The 14,547-nt window shown below is 40.1% G+C and overlaps 1 protein-coding gene across 2 annotated transcripts in view; it reads right to left on the bottom strand.

The window, feature by feature from the left end:
* The window catches only part of SPOCK3 (SPARC (osteonectin), cwcv and kazal like domains proteoglycan 3), a 125,327-nt gene that overhangs the window by 34,952 nt on the left and 75,828 nt on the right, over positions 1–14,547 (bottom strand). For both annotated transcript variants that reach the window (XM_081021766.1, XM_081021765.1), the window contains one exon: positions 11,681–11,795. In XM_081021766.1, the coding sequence (XP_080877892.1) occupies positions 11,681–11,795 (115 nt within the window). The remainder of the gene's footprint in view (positions 1–11,680; positions 11,796–14,547) is intronic.

The following is a 14,547-nucleotide window of genomic DNA, read 5'->3' as shown; positions in this document are numbered from 1 at the left end:
ATATAGGTGATGAGTTTTTCCATAAGCACAATATGTACTGCTGTGAAGACAATTCTCCTTTATTTAATAGCAGTTTCTCATTATGAACTGGGGAACTTATGTTTTAAGGCTCCCTCCAAACCAGGTAGTGAAAAGTCGTGTGTGCAAGGGAAGAAGGGAGCATGAGGGTACGTCACTTGGTCCTGGTTTGAGAAAGCACGCCTTATTGGACAGAGGTCAATATCCAACTGTGTCATCAGAACAGACTTCCGTGAATCAGGACTTCCCTTGCCTGATAAAAGTCTGCTCCACGTGAATGGGTACCATTCCAGAGGAGATTCAGGGGACATTCCATCTCACCAGTGCATTCCACTGCAAAACAGTGGCTATCACCCAGAGAACATATTTAAAGTGAAACATAACCTGATATAAGCAGGAAGCTATTTAACATCTGAATTCTCACTCAGTATTTTTAAGTATTTGTCTCTCTGGCCAGTATAGCACATTTAGTGTTATAAACACTGTTATTTTTGACAAAATGTTTAGTGAATCCTGACATGACTCTGGTAGTGAACAGGTAGGTTCATCACCAGCTGACTGTGTATTCATGTGTAATCTTTAGCTCTGAGGCTAATTCTCATCCACCAGATAGCCTCTCGTGACAAACTTCCAATCCTCAAAAAATGTATTTCTGAGTTTACTTGGAAAATATATATCAGCCAGCAAAGAATATTGTATTCTCGGTAGCCCATTTGCCTTTGATCCTAGTACACTATCCTAGTACATTATCCTGATACACATTATTCTTTTTAACTTGTGGCAGCCATAGTACAGTGGACTCATTCTGTAAGAGATGATAGGGTGATGGCAAGAGGCATTTACACCATGCATTGCCTTTAGGTTAGCCAGGGAATAGCACAAATGTCACAGCAATGACAGTCTTCCAGAATACTATGTGGTGAGTAAGATCATCCAGTATATTTAAGTGCCAGTCTAACCAGTCTAAGTACTGGTTGCTTATTACATTCTCCCCATCCCCGGATGCTTAGCACCCTAAACTGTATCACTGAATTAATTCGATCAATGTACAGGATTACTTGTATTAAAATAAAAGTTGTGTTGTTGTCTCCTCTCCTTCAGAGCAAAGGCTACTTGGGTTGTGAGGTAGTTTGTAAATGAGAAGGAGCCAAACAAATGTATGGATTCAGACAACTATATCTGCTGTTCAGTAGAAAACTTTTCAAAGGCAGAAATGTTATTGAAAAATCTGTCCTCTGCACTGCTCTTTTGAAGCTTTCTCATGTTGTATGTTTCCAGTGTTTTAACTGCTTCAAAAGAAAAGAATACAGAAAAATTATTCTGTTTCCTTTTTTGTTTCCAAGCTTTGTAAATTCAGCCTGGGCTTTGTTAAGAGGTGCATGCAGTTTCCCCATTTTTATTTGAAGAAAGGCTGCTTTTAGGAATAAAGTGACTGAGCAAAACAGAATGAATTGTGACCTCTGGGATATCCTTTAAATACATTCCTCCTGAATTCTATAAGGATAACTACTAGGAATGATCAACACCTCCAACGGATAAGATAGGTGAAAATAATGAAATTTCCTGACAAACATAACAGGCACATAAACCTGCTTAAAAGCTTTCATCTGCCCCTAAATCCAGATAAGGGCTAATCCTGCTACAAAGGCAAAAGTGTAAAAAGTCTCTAGCGTAATCTCAGAGAAGAACAAACTATTTTGGAAAAAGTTGTTATTTGGTTTTATGGCTGTAGCCTTGGCTTAGTATCCAAGTTAAACCTGACATTACTAGCAAAACAATTTTATTGTTAAAAATAAGGATTAACTGAACTATTAGGTTCTAGCTCTGAAGAGTCTTATAGGACAGAACTCCTGCTCAGTATTCCAGCCAGCCAGCCAGCCAGCCATGCCCTTAATCCAGGATACTCCAATCCATTTTCCTCCCTCCTCCAGTTTGGGATTTCAGATATTCAGCCAGGCAGCCATACCTGTAACCAGGATATGCAATTCCTTTCTCCCTCCCTCCCTCCCTCTACAGCAGTCAGTCAGTATTTCATGCCCTCTGAGCATGCTCAGCCCATATCCAGCTTGCCTGCCTCCATTCAAGAACAATTTTGTATACTTCTGCAAATCTTAGGGTTTCCTCAAGACTGTGTATGACTGCTGTCATTTTGGCTACATAATGATCTATGTTTGGAGAAAGAGCTTGCTACAAGTATATAAGATCTGAGACACTGACAGTGAAATATAGCAGTGGTTTGCCATAAAATTTAACACCGAAATCCAAAACCACAGAACCATATCTATTTAATCTCCGCAGACCTACACTGACATCTATTTAAAGCAGCTGACCCCATCACTGCTGATTCTGACAAGGTGAGCAGGGGGTAGGCGGCTCCTGGGTTCAGGAAATAGTGTTTCTGCTGCTTTGGGTAGGATTTTATGGATATGTCTTTTGGGGGTTCCTCTTGATACTGCACTGGCACATGAGGTCCAGGAGGTGTCAGTGGCTTCAAGTGCCCTTTACCAGCTTCAAATGGGTTGCCAGCTGTGGTGATACCTTGGTAGTGATGGCTTAGGTATGGTGATCCCTGTACTGGTAGCTTTTTAGTTTGACTACATCTTCCAGTTGAGTTACAACTGGTCTGGACTTCAAAAAATGACCTGTAACCTCAAATTAGTGCAGAACTTAGCTGCTAGAATTTTGATGGGCACATCCAAAGTTGTTCATATCACACATATTTCAAAAGATCTACACGGGTTGTCTATTCACTTCCAAACCTAATTTGAACTTTAAACTGGATTTAAAAATCCAAAAAGTCTTGGGATCTGAATATTTTATGGAGCATATTACACCAGGTTGTTGATGTCTTCAGTTCTTCTGCAGACACCCTGCAGACATGTGCTATGTTTTGTAAATATGCATGTTTCTACAAGGAAGAAAGCCTTTTCTGCAGTGGCCTTGACTTTGAAATACTGATGAAGTATACAGACATTGCAAGCTTTTAGGGATCAGGGAAGTTTTTCATATTTGCCCAGGAATGTTATCATTTTAGATTATTTTGCTTTGTTTCAGTTTGCTCTTTAGTTGCTTGGGTTTTAATTTGTCTTTGTTTGGTATCTTGTTATGTTTATTTGTTGGCTTTATGTTGTATTTATATGTTGCAAATTAGTTTTTATTCCAACTTTTCTACACTGTCTGGCATATTTTGAAGAAGTGTGGTTTAACAAATATTTTAACTCAAGTTACCATTTACAGAGCTTTCAAACCACTTCAAGATCTTTCATCAGTATGCATCAGTCAATATATGGAAACAACAATAATAAACACAATAAAATCAATTACACCATTTGCAGTTAAAGCAAACAGTTTTAATATTCTATAATTTATTTAAGATTCCAGTTATATGAAATACTGCACCTCAAAAAAAATTACAGAGCTAGCTAAGTATATCATGGGACCAGAAAGGTTGGAACAATTTCTCTGTGAGCAAAGTCTACATTGTTTGGGGCATTTGAGTTTAGAGAGAAAAAAAGACATGCAAGAAGGTACCGTGACAGAGGTTTATATAATTATGTGTGGTTATTTATAGAAAAAATGCATAGACTTTTGTTGTTGTTCCTTTCTCATAATCTTAGAACTCAGGGTCATCTACGTAAGCAAAATGCTGAAAAACTCAGGACCTACCATATTTTTCGCCCCATAGGACGCACCGGCCCATAGGACGCACCTAGTTTTTTGGGGGGGAAATAAAGGGAAAAAAATTATTTCCCCCCCCCCAGCTGCGCTGCGCTAATCCCGAAGCTTGGGGCATGCGGAGCTCAGTGCGCCCCAAGCTTCCAGGTGCTGGCAAGGTCTCCGCTAGCCATGGGAGAGCCACGCGACTCTCCCACGGCTAGCGGAGCACTGCGCTAATCCTGAAGCTTGGGGCGTGCGGAGCTCAGTGCGCCCCAAGCTTCCGGGTGCCAGCAAGGTCTCTGCTAGCCATGGGAGAGCACTCGGCTCTCCCACGGCTAGCAGAGCGCTGCGCTAACCCCGAAGCTTGGGGCGTGCGGAGCTCAGCGCGCCCCAAGCTTCTGGGTGCCGGCAAGGTCTCCGCTAGCCGTGGGAGAGCTGGGTCTCCCACTGCTAGTGGATAGCTTCCTGAAGCCTGGAGAGCGAGAGGGGTCGGTGCGCACCGACCCCCCTCGCTCTCCAGGCTTCAGCGAAAGCCTGCATTCGCCCCATAGGATGCACACACATTTCCCCTTCATTTTTGGAGGGGAAAAAGTGCGTCCTACAGGGCGAAAAATACGGTACATACAAAAGAAAATACTTCTTCACATAGGACATAGTAAAACAATGGGACCACGACCACAGCATGTGGTGGTGGACACAAACAAGATAGTTTTAAAAGAGAAGAAGAAGAAGAGTTTGGATTTGATATCCCGCTTTATCACTACCCTAGGGAGTCTCAAAGTGGCTAACATTCTCCTTTCCCTTCCTCCCCCACAACAAACACTCTGTGAGGTGAGTGGGGCTGAGAGACTTCAAAGAAGTGTGACTAGCCCAAGGTCACCCAGCAGCTGCATGTGGAGGAGTGGAGACACAAACCCGGTTCCCCAGATTACGAGTCTATTGCTCTTAACCACTATACCACACTGGCTCTCATAAGAGGATCATAAAAATTCATGGATCATACGGAATAAGAAAAAACAAAACATGACACCATTACAGCTTTCAATGTATAGCAATCTTGGGCATGAATGGGAAACAACATTTGTATACAGATGTACTGTAATAATAAAACCATTATTGCATAATCAATTTAATTTTATATATCATATTACATTTCTTCTATTTAAAACAATAATGATTTAAATTTTAAAAATAGGTATTGCTAAAATGATTGTCCCAGTATCTTAATAAAATTATATGTTTGATGTAAGAATCACAAAGCCAATAAAAGTGCTAATTAAAACAATAGCACTCTCCATTACAGAATTATCATGCAGAAAATGAGATACAAGGTAGTTAAGCTACTAAGAAATAAGAAATTGTTAATTACTACTATAGTCCAGAATCTGATTATCAAGATCATAAAACATAGAAGTGGGATGCTGTGAAAAGCTATAATTTATAGAGTAATGGAATGAATACATTAGAAGCCACCAGTCCTGAACAAAAGCTCATGTGCAGTTTGCATCAGTACAAAGTCACAGTGCCAAACAACTTTTGTCTCCGATATTAAAAATTAAGTACAATATAAAAATAAAAACCTGCAGACTACTTGAAAACAGGAAAATGTAATGAATTGTATTACGGAATACAAATTACTTTATGTACCAAAAATTGACACAAACACAATATCTATTGTTAATATTATATGTATTTAATATTCTGCTAGCATTAATAATAATTACTAATAACAATAAAACATAATTAAATGTAAAACATTTATTCTCATCAATGCAAGAAGACTCCCAGACAATACAATGGGACACAACTGAACTTGATCAACATAAATTGAGATTGAACAAAAGTTTGTAGGCAAGGGGTGGGGGGAACCTGCTGCGCTCTGCTTAATTTCATGTGGTGACATGGAGCAAAAAGTGCAGGGGTGGGGAGAGAGAGTGGGATTAATGCTGTGAGAATGCAACCCCAGAAAGGGAAGAAGGGTTCCTCACCCTTGTTGGATGCTAAAGAAAAGGTATGCTTCACAGCTGCATTGTGTAATAGATAGATGATAATCATAATTTCAAATCTGCTACACATTGCAACATTCCTGAACTAATAGTTTACAATGAGCCTTGTAAGGGCCCAATTTGAATTAAATGTCAGAATTCATTTGTCTATATAGTATTAACGCCACATAAATGATGCCGATAGGTGCACTGGGATTGCAAAGGTCTGGCTCTCTCTGTGGAAGTTTCACACTGACCTAGTTTTGTTGTTGCTGTTGTTGTTTTTTACTGGTTTGATCGAACCAGAAATTCACCTTTTAAACTTGGACTGACACATCAGTCTATAATCTTTTTAAAAAATGGAACTTTATTGAACAATCAGCATCAACCTACACAACCATACACAATAATACAATATATACAAACTATATACCGTATTTTTCGTCCCATAGGATGCTCCGTCCCATAGGACGCACCTAGGTTTTTTTTGGGGGGGGGAATAAAGGAAAAAAAATTTTCCTTTATTCCCCCCCCAAAAAAAAAAACCAGGTCGGGGAAACCGAACCAGGTCGAGGAACAGCGGGATGGCGGCGCTGCGCCTCCCTGCTGTCCCCCGAGCTTGTGGGGCTGGCCGATGTCTGTCCAGCGCGCGGGGTGCTCTGCTTCAGGGTGCCCCACGCGCCGGGCGGCAGGCTGCTATCCACAGCGTGGGGAGCCCTGCGGGGAACTCCTGCAGGGCTCCCCACGCTGCGGATGTCTGCCCGGCACGAGGGGCGCTCTGCTTCAGGGTGCCCCACGCGCCGGGCGGCAGGCTGCTATCCGCAGTGTGGGGAGCCCTGCAGGGAACTCCTGCAGGGCTCCCTACGCTGCGGATGTCTGCCCGGGGCGAGGGGCGCTCTGCTTCAGGGCACCCCTCACGCCGGGCGGCAGGCTGCTATCCGCAGCCTACACTGCCCTGCGGGAACTCCCGCAGGGCTGCCTAGGCTGCGGGTGTGTTCCCAAAGCGCTGGGCACTCTGCTTTCAGCGCCCGGCACTCCAGGAAGCAGGCTGCTATCCGCAGCCTAGACAGCCCTGCAGGAACTCCCGCAGGGCTGCCTAGGCTGCGTATGTCTTCCTGAAGCCTGGAGAGTGAGAGGGGTTGGTGCACCGACCCCCCCTCGCTCTCCAAGCTTCAGCGAAAGCCTGCATTCGCCCCATAGGATGCACCCAGATTTCCCCTTCATTTTTGGAGGGGGAAAAGTGCGTCCTATAGGGCGAAAAATACGGTACACATACACATACCTTACAGAAAAAGAAGAAAAAAGAAGAAAAAAAGCACAGAGTAAAAGAGAAAAGATGGAATAAATAAAATAGACTTCCGATTACTCTCATTGTACTATTTCTTATTTTGTTATTTTACCCACTGTGCCCTATTATTATTATTGCTTTCCCAATTCTTTTCAAGATGTTCTATCACCAGTATTTTACAAAAATCATTTAAGATCTGCCAGGAGATTTTTCTTATCACAATGATTTTTCAAATACTTTTAAAATATTGTCCATTCTTTATTCACCTTCTGCATCAAATATCCTCTGACCTTCCCTGTCGTTTTTGCAAGTTGTATGTATTCTATCATTTTTACCTGCCAATTGGTTCATAATCTGAAACTGATTCCTACACTGAACTTCTGCTGAAAGCTAAGCAACACGTTTAGATTTTAAACTGACTTTTCCTCTAGCTAGTTCTGCACTATGTGGAACTGTATTTTAGACTTTTAGGTGTATGTGTTTTTTAACTCCTCCTGTCAACATGGGGTGCAATCTAGGTTTCTGGTTGGATGGTTTATTAGTTTCTTAAGATTGCCCTGCTAGGGTAGAGCTGGAAACATGTTTCTACATATTTATCATCCCTAGGATTCAGCTTCTGAGCTGCACCTTTTAAAGGGTTTAGCCCCAAAATATGGGAAGCCCCTGTCCCACAGTACATGACAACAGGCTTAGAAGTCCCTATCCATGTAATTATATTCTAAATTTGTAAGAGCCAACATCAAATGTTTTAAGTTCATATAACCATATACCGTATTTTTCACTCTATAAGATGCACTTTTCCCCTCCTAAAAAGTAAGGGGAGATGTGTGTGCATCTTATGGAGCGAATGCAGGCTGCGCAGCTATCACTGAAGCCAGGAGAGCAAAAGGGATCAGTGCGCACTGATCCCTCTTGCTCTCCTGGCTTCAGGGATAGCCGCGTGAAGCCTTTTCTTTTCTTTTTTTTAAATGATATTTATTAACATTTCAAAAAATACAAGAATTACACAAGAACAAAAAGTAAAAATACAAAAAAAATAAGAAATACAAAATATAGAAAAAGAGTAAAAGACACTTAAAAAGAAAAAAAAAGAAAAAGGAAAATAGATCAATCTTTCCATAACTTACATTCATATCCTTGTTTCCCTGACCTTCTCATACCTCCCTTTTTTGTATTCCAGTTCAATTAGTTAAGTCAGCAATTTCTTTCCCTCTTTGTTTTCTCATAATTCTTTAACTTAATATACTATAACTTTAAATTTTCATCTGTTATCAGTCCTTTTTTACCTACACCTTTATAACATTACTGCTTAAACCACCTAGCTTCATTCTAACATCATTCTAACATTCATTAATTTTACAATATTTCTGTAAATAGTCTTTAAATTTCTTCCAATCTTCTTCCACCGACTCTTCTCCCTGGTCTCGGATTCTGCCAGTCATTTCCGCCAATTCCATGTAGTCCATCACCTCCATCTGCCATTCTTCCAGAGTGGGTAGGTCTTGTGTCTTCCAATACTTTGCAATAAGTATTCTTGCTGCTGTTGTGGCATACATAAAGAAAGTTCTGTCCTTCTTTGGCACCATTTGGCCGACCATGCCCAGGAGAAAGGCCTCTGGTTTCTTCAGAAAGGTATATTTAAATACCCTTTTCATTTCATTATAAATCATCTCCCAGAAAGCCTTAATCCTTGGGCACGTCCACCAAAGGTGAAAGAATGTACCTTCGGTTTCTTTACATTTCCAACATCTATTTTCGGGCAAAGGGAGGAACGCTCCCCCTGCCCTGAAGAGGGTTGGCACGGCTATCCCAGAACCCAGAACAGAAGAGGTATCACTGCTTTGCCGCGCAGCCATCCCTCTTGCTGTTCTGACTTTGCTTCGCTGGAGAGGCGCTGCGCAGCTTTCCCTCTATGCGCAGCACCACTTCAGCGAAGCGGGAGGAGAAATAGAAGTTTCTCCTCCCGCTTCACTGAAGGGGTGCTGCACAGAGAGGGAGAGCTGCCAAGAGCGAAGCGGGAGGAGAAACGGAGCCCCTTCCATTTCTCCTCCCGCTTTGCTGGAGAGGCGCTGTGCAGAGAGGGAGAGAATTTTCTCTCTCTTGTTCTCCTCCTCTAAAACTAGGTGTGTTTTATGGTCGGGTGCGTCTTATAGAGTGAAGAATACGGTAGCTGCCCTGACAAGACTGTTTATTTGTGAGAAAATAAACAGGGAGGAATGCAGCTCATTTCAGGATAAAGTTTTTTTTAATTCTCTTTCTTTTTAGCAAATTATCAGCTATTTATCTCTAACCATTTCTTTACAAATGACAAGAAGACTGCAGTTAATTGTAAAGGTTAATGTGGCATAAGGCTGTGGAACAGGTTGGACACATTTTCAGAAGTAATTCTACTATAATTAGAGCTGTCACATTTATTGAGCAAAGCTGAACAGCCAGCAGAGACAAGGTTTGCATCATCCTTCACGTTTGTTTTTCTCTCAGATATTCTGAAAAAGAAAGAAACTAGAAAAAGCAGCAGTTTAGAAAAAGGATATAACATCTTAGCAAACGCATTGCTAAACATACATCTTACAGTTCCGATCCCTTTGCAAAACTGTTTAAAAACTACTGTGAAGTGAGCAACAAATACTGTAATCAATGAACAGAAATTCTGCCTTTGCTTGAACATTGGTTTTCTGTTTTAGGTATATAATAGCAGAATGCTTCATTTAAAAGGTTTTTGTTTTAAAAAGAAACTGTCAATCTAGAAAACCACAACTTATATGGAATTGCACACATAAATATAATTGCTCCCTCGCTCCTTATAAAGCAACATTACAATTTCTGTACTTAGGAAATTAGGAAAATATTAGGATATTAGGAAAAAAACAGTGACTACCAGCTATACAGCAAAACGTCTTTTCAACCAATAAGGAGCATGCATTCTCCACCCCCACCCCACTTCAATAAACCAAAGCCTAGAAGATGGAGAGAATTTCGGTACACTAAACATGCACAAGCTGAAGGTGATGGTGCCTGCCAGGTTCTAAAAACTCTTAATGAAACATTGGCCCTATCCCAGATTTGATCCAGGATTGGATCCGGGTCGGGCAATGCCTGGGTAAGCTGGATCAGAGGGGTGTGTTTGTGTGTCACAGTCCTAACTATTACACAATAGCCCAGGTATGTTTCTTTTACATTGTATATATAAAAGAAGGAATTTCCACGCAATTTAAGGAACAAATATATCTGCATAAAGATACCACTTTGGATAATAAAATTAAACTACAAACTGGGAGACTGCCATTACAAGTTCCAGCATGTATATTGGTTTGTATTTTTCAGGCTGCACTGCTGACCTACTCAACATAGGTTTCAGCCAGAGGTCGACAAATTTTGTCTGAGCTTGACAGCCAACAATTATTTCTTCTAGTCATTTAGAGTATAGTAAAAATGTTCCCTTTTCAGTGAGGAAGTACAGCCTACTCTGCCACATAGAAATAAGCACTTACATAACAGATGGCATCAACCCCTATATTCATCACTGCACATCCCCAACTTTCTAGCCTTCAACCCTACCCATACTTTCCTAGCAAGAATTCTATGTTCCGGAATGTTCACACTTGCAGGATGTACATGGAATGATCTACCAATTAGAGCAAAACCCAAAATGGTGGTACAGTTGTACCTTGGTTGCAGAGCGCCTTGGAACTTGTACGTTTCAGCTCCCAAACGATCAAAAACTGGAAGGGAGTGTTCCGGTTTTCGAATGATTTTCAGAAGCCAAACATCCGGAGCTTCCTGCAGCCAATCAGAAGCCATGCTTTGGTTTCCAAACGTTTTGGAAGTCGAACGGACTTCCAGAATGGATTCTGTTTGACTTCCAAGGTACAACTGTATATAGAGTGCAGCTAGTTATCTATTGCATGCCCTGAACCCCCGCTGGGATAGCCTGAATATACCAGCACAAAGTGAGTTACTACAAAATATCGTAAAACTGTACTCTCCAAAATGGCTTTGGTGCAGGCCAAAGAAGAAGAAGAAGAAGAACAATTCATATTGTATGGGTGATTAGCATGGAGGGTGATAGATAAGTGAAATGTCCAAACCCAGTCACTAAGCCCACGATAGAAAATTTTTGTTTCAATTGCAATTTTTAAAAGAATAATAATAATCTCTGGGCAGCTCCCAACAGAATATTAAAAACATCAAACATTAAAACATCAAATATTAAAAACTTCCGTAAATAGGGCTGTCTTCAGATGTCTTCTAAAAGTCAGATAGTTGTTTATTTCCTTGACATCTGAAGGAATATCAAAGTGTGCTGAAATTCTTTAAAATGCTCTATTTTAGAGCCAGTTGACAATGAAGCTCAGCTCTACAGTTCATGTAAGTAATTGTGCAGAGAATTGTCTACAAGTACTGTCTCCCAGAGCACTATTTCCCCAGTCCTCAAAGTATGGCTAATTAGTAAAACAAACATCATCAGAAGCCTCAATCACAGATCTCCTATATCAAATCTGAACACAAAACCCCTGGAGTGTTCAGGGTTTGGTCTTTATAAACATGTCCAGTTTTATGTCAAGCCCAGTGTTAGCAGAAAGGTAGTCAAAATCATTAAAGAAACAGCGTTGTACTATCATATCTTTTTTGTAAACTACCTTAAAACAAAGAGTCACAATGCTTTTCCACATGCATGGGTATAAGTGAAGAAATCACCACTGACAGACCTAATATAAGTGCCAGTACTTACCCCTTCTATTATTTCTGCCTTCACTTGTGGATTTATCTGAAGGGCAAGGGCAATGTCCTTCGCATTTCACTGAGATCTGTTTTCCTAAGACACAGGCTTGATATTCTAGTTTGCACTGCAATAGAGAGAGAACGACAATCTTCAGTGTAAGCATCATTTACATTTTTTGTAAATTCTAGTCCATTAAGTATTTTGAAAGATATTAGGGTTACCCGTTTGTCACTTTCTATTTGTGATTACAAAGGACTACAAAAGCCGCCCATCCTAAAATGTTGTAGGATCACACTCTGAATGGATCGTGTTGATAAGTGCTGTAATTCATTAAGAGCCATGATGTAGAAAAATAGGACATCTTTACAAAAGCAGGTGTGCAGAACCTGTGACCCTCTATGTTGCTGAACCTCAACTCTCATCATCCCTATTGGGCAATGTTGACTGGGGCTGATGAGATTTGGGAGTCTAGCAATATCTGGAAGACCACAGGTTCCCCATCTCGGTGCTAAAAAAATATGTGCCTTTGACTAAAGAGAACTTCTCAGCCTTGGTAACTATTTTTTTTACAAAACAAAGAATGACTGATGCCACACTTTACAGTGCGTACAAACCCTGTTTGTATTTGCTTTGGCATATTTCTTGCCACTCTCCAGCTGACTTGATTGTTTTCTACGATGACCCCATAGTATGTATTTACATAGTTCTTTCAAGCACCCAAAGTGCCACACATGTGTAATCTCAATTATTCCTACAATAACCTTGTCAGGCAAATCAGCAATAGCCTATACTGCAGATGGGGCTGGGGGCTGAGAAGGTGTAGTTTGCCTAAGGTTCATGGCAGAGCTAAGAACTAAATCCGAAACTTTAGCTCACAGCTTGCTTTCTTAGCTACAAGATGCTATAACGAAGGGAAAAGTTGAGGAAGCAAGGTGGTCAGAAAGCATTCTTATCCTGTCATTCGGCATTAGTGTGTTCTAAACTGTGATGCATTTGAGAACTCTTTCATTTCCAGGCTAATGTTAACAGTTAAAAGCATATTGCATATGTTAAGTATATTGGATAATATCTAATTGTGAATGTTTGTGAGCAGAACAGATTTGTGCAACAAGGCTTCTCCTATTTCCCTTTGCAATCCCCTATATATTCCCCCAAATCTGCTTTTAATGGTTGGGAAATGATCCAGGAAATATTTTAGTGAGCATGCAGTACTGCATGGAGAGTAGAGGAATGAGAAATCTGCTTGGAAATGTTAATTTTTTAATTTTTTAAGGGTTTTTTAAAGATTATTTTTGATTTAGAGGGAAATGTATAGCAATTTTTTTTCGTCTGCTCTCTATATTGCAGTCGATTCAGGTTGTTGAATTTATCTTATGGAATATAGTGATAAAATTTATGTTACTTTCTTCCTCCTCACTCTACAAGTTTTTTTAAATAAATAATTTGCTTAAAATGTCTTCTGGTACCATAAGAGATGCATTGTAATTTGACTTTTTGATGCATTCTCTTTTCTTAAACAACATCCACTGATTGCATTGCTAATTCATCAAGTTCAATTTACTCAATTATCCAAGGTTGAAATATTTATAAAGTTATAAGTGAACTAAAATATCACATAAAGGGCATGCTCATTAGTATTTAATTGTGAGGAAAATGCAAAACAACACACATAATCAGACACACTACTTTTTGCTGCTTTGAAAAAGAAAAGGTTAGCAAATTGTTTTACTTGGGTTAAAAACTAAAATAGAGTCATGTATGTACTCCTTTACTTTTCACACTGCAATATTTCACTCTAGAGTTATTTTATTAAACACTGACATGATTAATCCACTCACAAATGGTATAGATGCAATTACAGTGAAATACCTTTCATGTCTTCTTGGAAGAAACTTAAGAGTTCAATTGCACTTTCTCCCAAGAAAATGTGCATAGGACTGCAGCCATTGAAAATGTAACATATATAGAAAAGCCCAAAATGCACACAAAAATTTGGTTTAGCCTTTTCCCAGTGGATTATACAGCCACTAAAACAAATATGCTATGGGTAGACTCAAAACCTAGAACTCTCCAAAGTACAAAGTTTCAGTGGCCATTTGAAGAATTCCCATTAAAACCAGTGGAGACATATGTAGGCTTCAGAATGGGTAATTCATTCTCTTACACACACACACACACACACACACACACACGCAAACACAAACACACAAATACATATTTAGGTTTGATAAGTCCTAACTTTGGGGTATGACAAAAGCATGATAGATGACTGACTGGGTATGTATTACCTAACAAAATAGGCTGATGATGTGGGAATCTAAAGCTAATATTTATGTTACAAATAAGAAACGATTTCAAAAAATTTCTTACTTTGTGGAATATAAATGAATTTGCTGTTAGAAACGGGTGAAATCATTATTTCTGCACTATTGTGGTTGTGTACACTTCAAAAAACCAAAGATATTGCAAGACATATTAAAACATTTCTAAAACTGTGAGCACATCACAAAAATGCACACAATTGCTGAATGGACCAATTTCACAATTATCTCTGATTTACAAATATTTGTTAAGCAAGGCTTCGTGCTTAACATTGCCTGCAGAAGATGCAGCATTTCCCATACATTTTTAGCATTCATATGACACCTGTGTGTGATATGATTAGAAATGAATACTTCTATTGGGTTAGGTAAAGGGTAAAGGGATCCCTGACTGTTAGGTCCAGTCGCGAACGATTCTGGGGTTGTGGCTCTCATCTCGCTTTATTGGCCAAGGGAGCCGGCATACAGCTTCTGGGTCACGTGGCCAGCATGACTAAGCCGCTTCTGGTGAACCAGAGCAGTGCACAGAAACGCCATTTACCTTCCCGACGGAGA

Source organism: Podarcis pityusensis, assembly GCF_964106645.2.
Source record: "Podarcis pityusensis genome assembly, chromosome: 9".
In the NCBI taxonomy this organism is placed as follows: domain Eukaryota; kingdom Metazoa; phylum Chordata; class Lepidosauria; order Squamata; family Lacertidae; genus Podarcis; species Podarcis pityusensis.
The sequence above is the reverse complement of the archived record's forward strand: the minus strand, read 5'-3'. Positions and strand labels throughout refer to the sequence as shown.